The sequence below is a fragment of the Dromiciops gliroides genome, chromosome 3, assembly GCF_019393635.1.
Source record: "Dromiciops gliroides isolate mDroGli1 chromosome 3, mDroGli1.pri, whole genome shotgun sequence".
NCBI lineage: Eukaryota > Metazoa > Chordata > Mammalia > Microbiotheria > Microbiotheriidae > Dromiciops > Dromiciops gliroides.
In genome coordinates, this window is record NC_057863.1 from 380,921,577 (window position 1) to 380,933,980 (window position 12,404).

Below are 12,404 nucleotides of genomic sequence, written 5' to 3' on the forward strand. Positions count from 1 at the left end.
TCCCAGCTGCTATGGACGCTGAGGATGATGCCTCTTTTGAGCTCAGGAGTTCTGAGCTGCAGTAGGATAATTAGGTGTTTGCACTAAGTTCAGCATTAATGTGATAATTTCTCTCCAAGACTCCACCACCCCCAAAGTGGGGGGACACCAGGCTGCCTAAGGAGGGGTGAAATGAAGCAGGTCAGAAATAGAGCCGGTCAAACCTGATCAGACTGGGATTGGGCCCACAAGTAGCCCCTGTACTTCCATTCTGGGTGAGATAGACGGTCTTAATCTTTAAAAATAAAATAAACTAGATGATACTGACAAGTGTTAATGGATGGAATTAGTCTTGGAAAGGACCTCAGAGATCATCCATTAGTATACAAATGAGGAAATTGATGCCAGAAAAACCAGTGACTTGCCAATGGTCAGTGAGTAGGATAGTCCATGTCCTCTTACTCCTCTGACACTTTTTTTTTGGGGGGGGGGTGGAATGATTATGGAAAGCTTCAAAAATCTTCAAAGAAGGGAGCTAATTTTGCTTTGGAACACACATCAGGCCTCATATAAAAATGGCAGGCATATATATTGGAAAATTAGCATTTCAATATTTTTAAATCTGTCCCATACAGACAGGAACAAATTTTTTGAGGTATTTCCCATATGTTTTGTCATTTGATCCGTACACTAATATCTTTTACATGCTAGGCAGTAATTTTTATAATATACCCATGACGACACTGAGGCTCTATGGTCATATAAAATTATGAAAAGAGCTCTGTATTTGGAGTCAAAGAACCTGAGTTTGAATCCTGTCTCTTTTACTTACTGTCTGTGTGACCTTGGACAAGTCACTGAACCACTTTGGGTTGCAGCTTTCTCCATCCTTTAAATTAGGCAGTTGAACCAGATGGCCTCCAAGGTATCTTCCCCATCTCCAAATGCTGCCACCTATAGGTTAAGGAAATTTCCTAAAGCAACAAAGTGAGTTATTGGCATAGCTGAAACTAGCCCCACATCTTCTGACATCATTTAGCCTAATTTCCACCAGACCACAGGCTCTATACTAGCAAATTCAGTTCAAACATTTATCAAATACCATGTGAGTGGAAGATACTGTACTGAGTGTTGGGAACACAAACATAAAAAAAAAAAATAAAGTTGTTGTTCTTGAAGAGCTTATAGTCCATTGGGGTAACAAGACATGCTTAAATAACTGTTGATTTGAGGTCAAATGGAGGGGCTCCAGATCTGCCAGAGTTTTATAAGAAAGATGAAGAGGTAGAAATCACTTTTATCTTGTTGGTATGAGGGAAATCCTGGTTCATGAAGAAAGAGAATGATTTCAGTAGATAAAGGTATGGAGGAAAGGTTCTTGTTTGTCTTTTATTCTCTAGGAGAACATTGAGAGGTGATGTAATGACTTGCTGACCAGCCTCACTCTCTCCTCCAGAGCCATCTGGGTCCAGTGGCAAGATATACATCAGGAAGACTGGAAATGCACCTGGTTCTTTAAGGCAACTAAGGGTTAAGTGACTTGCTGAGAGTCACACAGCAACTGTCTAAGGCAAGATTTGAAATCAGATTTTCCCAACTTCAGGGCCAGTGCTCTATCCACTGTGCCACCTATCTGCAAGGACGGAAGGAGGAGGTTATAGTAAAAAACAAACAAACAAAAACCCAACAACAACAACAACACTAGCCCAAGAGTTCAAATTCCCAGATTTTAGCACCTTTTCTGGCTAATAACTACCTCTGGCAACTTATTTTGCCATTCTGAACTACAATTTCCCCTTTGGAGAGTGCTGGGCCCAGTGATTTCACATGCCTTTCAGCTCTAAAGTCTTATAAAGTCTTTTACTATTAGATTATATATGATTTTCCGGATATGTGTAAATTCACGGAGGCTAAAAAGAAAAGGACAAGCTGTGTTACAGATAGATTGAAAGGTACAGACTAGGTGCCAAGAGCTAAGCCAGAAAAGTTGTCTGAAAAATCCAAATGAGTGGAAAAAAGGAATAAATGGGGGTTGTGACCATACGAATAGAGACAAGGGAGCTGATGCAAGAGATAAAGCCAAGAGAGAATTATAGGATCACCAGATCTAGATCTGCAAGAGATGTTACAGATCATTTAGTCCACTGACCTCATTTAATAGATGAGGAAATTGCAATGCTGAGATTAAGTGACTTGCCCAAGGTCACACAGTTGACAGGATTTGGCAAATAATTAGATATAAGTGAAGAGAGAGAAGCAAATGTAAATTTATTGTCTTTTTTAAAAAAATGTTCTTCTTATAACTCCACTGCCTTATTTCTTCATGACAGGTAGTATACACAAGGCAAAGTATTACTTTAGAGCCAAACTAAGCTAGAAGGACAGGTTTGCTAATGAATGGGGAATTGGGCTTCAAATTGTCCTTTCTGAGAGAGATATGTATTGCTCCTGCAGAGAAATGAAAATCCTAGAGACAGGCTGATTACAAACAAAAGTCATATTATTACATTTGTCTGCCACTTTGATCAAAAGAAACAAGCAATCTATGACTGAGAAATGACTCTTAGAGAAGAAAACATGAAATGCTGAAAGAAAAAGATTGATTACTTGAATAGACAGAATTCTAAGGGGCTGGGGAAATGAAGGTGATAATCTGGATAACTTGGGTCAATATATACAGTTTCTTGAATATCCCTACATTTGAGGCAAAAACAAAACATGCATATAGGAATGAATTTACAATTCATTTGGAATTTAATGTGATTCCATCAAAGTTACTATTAAAGAGAGGCAGCCTGGAGTAATAACGTATAGACCACTAGATTTGGAGTCAGGATAGACCTGGGTTCAAAAACTGACTCAGACACTAACTTACTGTGTATGTAACCTTTGGTAAGTCACTTACACTCCCTGTGACTCAGTTTCCTCACCTATAAAATCTGAGTGTGATGGACTCAATTGTCTCTATGATCCTTTCAAGGTCTCAATTTATACTACAATGATAATTTCTTTGGCACTATGTGTAAAGAAAGTATTTGGCAAGCAAATGAATATGTCAACAAGCATGTTGGTAGGAAAAGCCAGTATTTAAAGTACTTAAGAATAGTTTAAGCACCTTCAAACATTTTAAATGTAGTTACTGCCCTACAATCAATTGATATCTCATTACAAATGTTCCTTATCTAATTAGTAGAGGATTTTGTACACCTAGTTCTAGTTACCATATGGTATTAAAAGCAACAAAACTGCATTTCCTCTAAGATACAGTGTGTCCCAAAAGCCTTAATGCAGTTTTATAGCTTCAATAAGCTTAAATTTACCTTAAGACTTTTGGGAAACCCTGTATTTAGCTACTATACTGTGATTGTCTCCAATCTATGTGAATTAGCAAAATCTGATTCTTGTAGCAGTGCACACCCACATATTTTTATAGTGAAAATACTCCCACTGAATACTGTGGAAGTCTGCTTCACACATCTAGAAATTCCAGCTTGTCCCATATAAAGCAAGCTTAAATTCATAACTTATCAAATTGTGAAAGAGTTTAATGAAAAGCAGAAGCCAGTATTGGAGTGGTCAGTCTGTGAACCGATCTAACTATTCTAACAAATATAGGATTATGAGGGGAAAAAATGACTGAATTTTTCAAACTCTTTGACTCAGGGATCTGATTACTAAATACTTGGGTCAAAAACCTAATAGATAAAGCCCCATATGTAGCATATATTCACAGAAACATGTTTTGTGGTAGCAAAAAAAAAAAAAACTAGAAAGGAGAATGATTAAACAAATTGTCACATATGAATAGAATGGAAATTTCTTACACCATAGGAAACTACAAATATGAGTAATTCAGAAAAACATGAGAAGACTTGTATGAACTCATGCAGAGCAAAGAAAGCACAACCAGAACAAAATACACAGTAACTAAAATAATATAGAAGAAAAGAATACTAAATGGCAGCTGAACTCACAATAAAGGCAATGACCACTATTGCTTCCAGAGGACAGACGATAAAATAAACGTTCTGTCCATATGGTAGTGATGGGTTGACTACAGATGCCAGATGTCACATACTCTATTAAATGCTGTCACTGTTTCTGTTGGTTTTGCTGAACTGTCCTTTATGATAAGAAAGCTGGAGTTGGGGAGTAGTTGGGGAGTGGGAGAAGGAGGCATGAAGGAGGATATCAGGAAATGTCAGTGGCGGTTCAAAATGCAAAAGGCGTCATTTAAACAAAAAATAAAATAAGGCCCAAGTTCTTTAGCCTTCACATTCCAGTTAAAAATATTCAATGCAATTGATGCTCCCCCAACATAATGGCAGCGAATTATAACCCAGTTATGCAAGCCCTTGCTGATGGCAAAACTGTCACTAGCCCTTGTTAAGCAAACCTAGGAAACCTTTACAACCGGGATAGTGAGCCTATTATTGATTCTCATGGAGACTGCTGACAATAGACAAGTAGAAGCACTAATATTTCCAAGAGTCTGCACTTTTGCATCATCATAGTCCTCTCCTGCAAATTGCTTGAGAGATCCCAAGGAGCAACAGAAACTACTCTTACTCTGTCTCACTCTCTCCCAGATTCCAATTTGTTTTCATTATTCTCCAATTCAGAGCTCAACTAGACAGAGGTACAGCAGTGAAAGACACAAGAAGGAAAATTAATATTTTTAGCATGACCTTCCTCATCATGCATAGATTTATGAATTCCATTTTTGTTATGCAGAAATCATGCTTTTTTACAACCAGAGAAAGAAAATCTTTAATTGTTTTCTTATTGCCTGAAGAGAGCTTCAAAGACATCTTGCTCCATGTCATCGTTTACATTTCACATTAAATGAAAAATATGTTTGAAATGCACAAATATTTGTTTTAAATTACTCCATCTGTTAAATGAAATACTAAAAAAACAACAAAGTCACCACATGAAATTCAGCGATTTGTAAACAATGTATACATTCGTTATGGGTTAAAAATGCCCCCAATGCATCATTTTTATGAAAGCCACAAAGTAAATGGCATTATACCAATCTGATGGATGCAGGGCATGGTTTCTTCCTTTTCACTTCATTAACTTATTTCCTAATTTGAGTTAATTAGTGAGAATCATATTTTTTAAAAGCTATTTGAAATACAACATGGGGGGGGGATCTGGCAGATTGATTTAGAAAACTAGCTGCAGAGGGCATATACTAAAGGTCAGTATCTCTTATACCATGAAGTACTTCTTACATAAGGAAACTGATCACCATCAATAGTCTACATTGGTGAAGAGAAAGGGAAGTGAAGGGCTGAACAAAATGAGCTAGGCTAAATGATCTCTCTTTTGTTAATTCGATGATTCCACTCAAGCAACTTTGAGATTTCTTTTTTTACCTCAAGGCAACATCATTAGTGAGAGGTGAGGACTCCATTAGAAAACTAGAAACAGACCCCTAGAACATAATCCTTGGTCAAAAATTAAAGAGAAACCACTCTCAATTATTTCTATTGGCTTTTCAGTACGGAGCCCTAGGCTGGCAGTTCCCAACTTTGAATGTGAACATCCATTTTGAACATAAAGAATTTCATAGGTCCCTACCCCATGTGATATTAAATGAATATATGGTGCCAAAAAATTACCATGAATAATACATTTTACATGAATTTGTATTTTATGTTCATCACCAACATCAATATACAATTTTAAAATAGTAATGTGTATATGCATGAAATACATGTACTTATTCAGCCCACTAAAGTTATGTTTGCTTATTTATCATACTGAATAAAGCTATGAATTATGTTGCAGCTAAATTTAAAAATGGCAATGCTTCGTGTGCATGTGGATTCCCTGACTCCTTCCAATAACTCCGTAAGCCCCAGAAGCCCTACTCAAAATTGTGAGCCTCCCCCCACCACCACCCCTTTCCTACCTGTTCCCTACTCACTACTCACAAATTCAGACTTGATACTTTATAAAAGGAGTATAGTTCAGTGGAAAGAAAACTGGATCCACAGTCAAGGGAGCTGAGTTCATATCATGGTTCTACCGCGTACAATCTATGTGATCTTGAGAAAGTCATTTAATCTCTGTGTCTTCCTTTCTGCAGCTGTAAATGAAGAAATTGGACTAAATGACCTCTCAGGTTCCTTCTAACTTGACTCCTACCTAAACTCCCCAGTATCTGATCTCCTTTCACATGAAAGAATTAATGACTAGAAACAGTTTCACACAATATTTCCCTTAAATGGAATCCTAGTATTCCCCAGAGAATGAAAAGAAGCTCCATAAGAAAACATTAATTTAAGATAAAGATAATGATAGTGATAAATACTAAATATGAAGTTATGTTATATAGCAATTTTTCTGCATGAAAATAAACTTTATTTCCTCTGTTATGTTTGGAAATTTCACAATCCTCTCCCCCTTTTTCCTAAAGGGATATCACAATCCCAGATCAGAATTAATGGTGTCTCTGAATACTGTCAGACCCAAAGCATTCCCTGGAAAAACCATTCTTAAAATGCTTACTTGGGGCAGCTAGGTGGCATAGTGGATAAAGCACCTGCCCTGAATTCAGGAGGACCGGAGTTCAAATCCGGCTTCAGACACTTGACACTTACTAGCTGTTTGACCCTGGGCAAGTCACTTAACTCCCATCGCCCCACAAAAACCAAAACAAAAACAAATTGCTTACTAAAAGTGTTACCTATGGGGATTAGAGAAAAATGGGATTTGAACCTTAGCAAGGGTCAGTGTGTTATAGTGGAAAGAGCATCGACTCTAGGATCAGAAGGACAGGGTTCACACCCCACTTCTCTTGCCCACTATGTCACCTAACGTCTCTGGACCTCTCCTTCCTAATCTGGGAAATAAGGAACTTGAGGTAGGTGGCCTCCCAAGTCCCTTCCAGCTCTCTTCTTATGATCCTTTAAAATCAAAGGAATGATGTCCTACTAGATGAAATTTCAGTCATCAAGTCAGGTGCCTTGCACACACAAGATTTCATCCCAGGTCTAACCTTCTAGTTTTAGGACTTTATTCTTGAGTTTCCCCCAGCAAAACACACAGGAAAACTAGCATCATCTCTCTCAGTCCTGTTAGCACATTCTGACAATTACTCAATATAAAAAAAAATTTACTGAAAATTCTTCCTTCTCTTCTTCTGTACAAAGATCTGTAGGGTGAGAGTCAGGAAAACTGGGTCCCAGTTAGGAGTCTATCCTGAGCTCATGTAATCCTAAACCATTTGCTTCTCTATTCTGAGCCTCAGGACCTTCATTTGTTTTAAATGAAAAATACTAGCTGAAGTTATGGGGCAGCTAGATGACACAGTGAATAGTGTTGGGCCCTGAGTCTGGAAGATTCGTCTTCTTGAGTTCAAATCCAGCCTCAGACACTTGCTAGCTGTGTGGCCCTGGGAAAGCCACTTGACCCTATTTGCCTCAGTTTCTTTATCTATAAAAATAAGCTGGAGAAGGAGGTGGTAAACCACTCCAGTGTCTTTACAAGGAAAACCCCAAGTTGGGTCACAAAGGGTCAGACACAACTGAAAAACAACAACAAAGCTGAGGTCAGTGTTCCCTAAAGGTCCTTTCAGGTTGTGCTATCTGGTTTCAGGGACAGCATGGCATAATGGAAAGAATGATGCATTCGGAGTCAGAGGACCTAGGTTCAAATCTTATATCTGGCTATTTATTATCTGTATTACCTTGGGCATGTCATTTAACCTCTTTGGGCCCTATTTCCTTCTCTGTAAAATGAGAAAGTTGGACTGGATGACCTCTGACCCACTTCAGGTATGAGATCCTATGATTCTAATACCTCCTTGTTAAAATCCAAAATCCTGAAGGGCCTCAGGCCTGCACTTTCCTCTGTTTAAGATGATTTCCATAGTACCTTATACTGGGAAGCCTATCTTTTCTTTTCTTTTTTTTTAATGAGGCAATTAGGGTTAAGTGACTTGCCTAGGGTCACACAGCTAGTAAGTGTTAAGTGTCTGAGGCTGGATTTGAACTCAGGACCTCCTGACTCCAGGGCCAGTGCTCTATCCACTGCTCCATCTAGCTGCCCCGGAAGCCTATCTTTTCAAAGAATGAAGAAGGCCCTCAAGTGCAAATGAATAATCACAGAAGTTTGGGAAACAAAAGACTCTCATCCTCTCTTAATTTGATATTTGCAGGGATTGGAAAGAAAACAAACAAGCAAAAAAGTTCTAGCAATCTGTGCGGTCCTTCTGGTTCTGCTCGACAAAAGATCACTGCTGCATTTGGAGACTATGATAAGGAAGCAGACAGACCACTGTTGTCACCCAAGCAGTACCCAGGGAAGACATATCAGAGCACTCCAGCCTTCTTTAGAAGGCTCCAGATGGTGGCAGAGAGAGCAGCTGGTAGTAGTGAAATAGCACCCTCACTAGAATATGTCTGATCCAGGTAGTTCCCTGAGCACAGGAGAAAAAATAAGAACCAAAAGAAATTATCCAAAGAAAGACTCCAGGGCAAAGGAGGGACTTCATAATTCAATTTAATAAGCATTTAAGTTCCTACTGGGTTAGCCACTGCAGATACCAATACGAAAAGGAAAACAGTCCCTGCCTCCAGAAACTTACATTTTACTGAAATATCATACTAGAATAATATCCTGATACTCTTGCATTTACACAGTCCTTTGCCTTAAAGCATTTTGCATAAATTTTCTCATGTGATCTTCACCAGATCATTTTGAGGTATATAGGATAGAGAGTAGTAGTTTACATATAGAAAAATTGAGACCAGGAGAAGTTATGCATTTAAGACTATTCTTCCCACAATGTAAGTCTGTGGCAGTGCTTCAAGAGAAGTTAGATCTCCTGATTCCTAGGTGAGCATTTTTATTTTTTGGTCCGGTCCATGATGTCACATGTGTAGCAAACTCCCTGATGGGGACTCTACCTCTATCAGTGACAATCAGCAACTGGTCTGAAGTTTACAATCTTATGGAGTTGCCTGGGGTATTCACTGAGAACCTGAGAAACTTGCCCAGAGACAAATAACCAGAATGTTTTCAGAATGTGAACCTACATATCTCTGACTCAAGTGCAACTCTCTGTCTACTACTTCTTGCTACCTCTACAAACAAACAAAAAAAGTATTGATGACTTTTGCTTTTACAGCTGAGTTAGTTCTGGATATATATGGGGGAGTGTATGTATATAACAAAATATACATATACCTGCATCTATTATGAATATATGTATATATGTGTGTGTATCCCTCAAAGTCTTAGTGCAGTCATAAGCTATTAAAACCTTACAACTGCACTAAGACTTTTGGGACACCTTATATATTTATATCCCTTAAAAAAAGGAATCCTCCTTTATAACAAAGAAAAACAATTTAAGCAAAAGCAGCTAACACAGTGATAGCATGTAACCATGTATTTAACCCAATGTTCTTCCCACAGCCAATCAAAGAGGAAAAAAGGAAATCAAAGGAATCAGACCAATTTCTATTCTTGCTTTTCAATTTGTCAAACTAAGCCCAAACCCATCTTTATGCAAAGGAATTGCTACTAGACTTAAGATACTTGATGTTGCTTTTCATTGAACTCGCAGATTTAGGGCTAGGACTCAAAATTGTCAGGAAGGAGGGGCATGACCACCTGCCTTCCAGGACAGGGACTCACCTAGGAAGATGATGGTCTGCTTCCTGGCTACTTTGCTCTCATCACTCTCTGTCTTCCTCAGCTGATGCTGTCCTTTCACTGCCAGTGTGCCCTTCTTCCCCTTCATTAGCACTTGCATCATGTTTCGGCACATGAAGGCCACCAAGAGCAGGACCACGAAGTAGATGATGAAGGCACTGAAGATGCTAGATTGGAAAACTGTCCACCGGCTGGCAAGGCTGGTGCAAATGGACATGTTAGAAGTCTCAAGGTGCTGGAGGTGTCGCGTCCGAGAACGATTACAAAGGAGGCCCCGGTGGTTAGGCACCTGCACCAGAGGATACTCAATGCCCATGGCAAAAAGCAGGGGTAGTGCCACCAGAACAGAGGTTACCCAGACAAAACAGATCAGCAGCTTTACCTGAAAGGGCCCTGAGACTGCTTTGTACCTGAAGGGGTGGCAGATAGCCACATACCGCTCAAAACTGAGAGTCAGCACATGGAGGAGTGTGGCATAGCTACAGGCCTCAAAGAGAAAAGTGTGCACCTTACAGGACCAGTTATTGCTAGTTGTAGTCAGAGGGTTCCAGATCACACTGTAGAACTCCATCGGCATACCTATGAGGAAGACCAAGATGTCAGAGCAGGCCAAGCTCATCATATGGTCTGCGACAGCCTTCTGCAAGTAGCCTTTCTTCTGAAGCACTTGAGTAACACGAATGGTTACGCTGTTCCCAACAATACCCATCACAAAGATGACAGAGTAGACAAGGATGAGGGTGATCTTGATCCAGGTGGCTACTTCAAACTCTGGGACATGTGTGTGGTCAATCACATGGGAGCAGTCAGGGGATGAGTCTCTGCTGGAAGCCATGAGCAGAGAAAGCCTGGTTCCTTACCCACTCCCTGGTAAAACCAAACCTTCCCTCCAAGAGCAGGGCCCCTAAATCTTTCCTCCAACCTCAGCACAGCTGATAATGCAGATAGCCCAATGCAATTTTCACCTTATCAATTAATTCACCTGATGATTGTCCTCAGCTGAAAATTTCTTGAAGAACTTCAGCTCAAAAGAGCCATGGAAAGACATGGATAGCCAAGGCTTTGGGAGTGCATGGATCACCGTGAAAGAGAAAATAGAAAGAAAACTTTTTCAGTTTGTCGGTTTAGTCAAGAGAGCTACTCCGCCCAGCAGTGACTAAATGTCTCCTCCCCTATAGCCTGTGTGTTAACTCCACCTCTGCTCACCCACATCTAGTTAGTTTTCTCTCTTTCCCTAGAGCAGTGAAGGAGGGGGACTACTGTTGTTAATCATTAATGAAGTACCTGATCAAATACAGTGTACACTCAGTTTTGTGGACGGGACTTGGCTCCTAGCAAAGGAACCACCCTCCCTGAAATCAGATTCTTGCTCTCCTTGCACTGGGTGAGGTGTCACCGAAACCTCTCCTTTCTTCCCTTTCCCCCTCCCCCCAGGCACCTTAGTCTGAGAGAATGAGAGAGATAGGGACGAGAGCAGAAGTGTAAGGGGATTCTGCTGACCCATTCTCTTTGACTTTAAATCCAAGGCTCAATTTGGGGATTGCTAGTTGCCCTCCCTCTCCTTGTTGAACTACACACACACACACACATATTTCCACCACACCCTAGTCCAATCCTAAGTGTTAGGCAAGAGCTGGAACCCTTTCGGCTATATGCTGTGACTTAGATGGGAGCACCTTCTCTAAAACAAACAGCTTCAGCCTCTCCAGCTGCCCTGGTGCCTTCTCTCTCCAACCAGCCCCAGCCCTGAAGAAGCAGGCATGTTTAATAGAGCCTCAACTATCATGCCTTTGGGGCACTTGTTTTGTTTTTAAATAAATATTTGGACTCAGTCCCTTGAGCTACTGTCTCAGAGGGTCAGATCAGGGTCCAAACCAGGCTAATGGGATCTCCTCAAAGCCTTGCCTTTTCCCCAAAGCCATTCAGAGCAGGGCTTACTAGAGCTCACTCCTCCCATGAGGGCATGCAGTGGAATGCCACTTTTCCCTTTTCAGTCTCACTCCATAGCACAGACAGCTCTCGTGGTAGCTGCAGAAAACTTTTAATTGGAGGCATGTATATGGATGAGGGTCTTACAGTCTATCCACAAACTAGAAACCTGGAAATGAGCTCCGCTAAAGAGGGTTGTGACAATTCACACAGGGAGAATGAACCAATGTTGTCTTCAGCTGGCCAGGAAGAGTCATATTATAAAGGAGTCACTAACTCGTTCCACATCAATTGTTTTTAAGAGAAAGTTTGTTTTGTAAAAGGTGGGGAATGGGTTGCCTTGAAGGCCCAAAGTTTCTCTTCAAGAAATGAAGGGAAATTCAAAAAGGAAAGGGCATTTCCTTTTTCATGAGACCTACTTTAAACCTCTGCTCAAAACTCACCCCCTCCAGGAAAATCATCCAGGTTTCCACCAACTCAATAATTCCAGAACACATATACACACATATGTATGCATAAATATTAATATATGCAAAGATGCATACATATGGTATCCCAGAAGGCTTAGTGAAGTTTGGGGCTTTAATAGCCACACTTGCATAAACAACTCTTTTTCTTTTCCCAACACTATATTGCCACATCTTACCCAGGATGGACCTGCAAGGGCTACTCACAGCAGAGCTCACTATTGATCAGCAGAGAGCTCTAACCTGCTCTGTTTCAGACATGGGCAGGTATGCCCCTGGTGATGTTATCTCCCATTTCCCTCCTTCACCTTATTAAGGTTGAACTTAGTGCAAACACCTGATTGCATAGTCTGT

The 12,404-nt window shown here is 40.2% G+C and overlaps 1 protein-coding gene across 1 annotated transcript in view; it reads right to left on the bottom strand.

The window, feature by feature from the left end:
• Positions 1-10,731, bottom strand: part of GPR39 (G protein-coupled receptor 39) — a 280,421-nt gene extending 269,690 nt beyond the window's left edge. Inside the window, exon 1 of the mRNA XM_043991610.1 lies at positions 9,637-10,731. Coding sequence (XP_043847545.1) covers positions 9,637-10,489 — 853 coding nt within the window. The 5' untranslated portion in view covers positions 10,490-10,731. The remainder of the gene's footprint in view (positions 1-9,636) is intronic.
• Between the last annotated feature and the right edge of the window lie 1,673 nt (positions 10,732-12,404).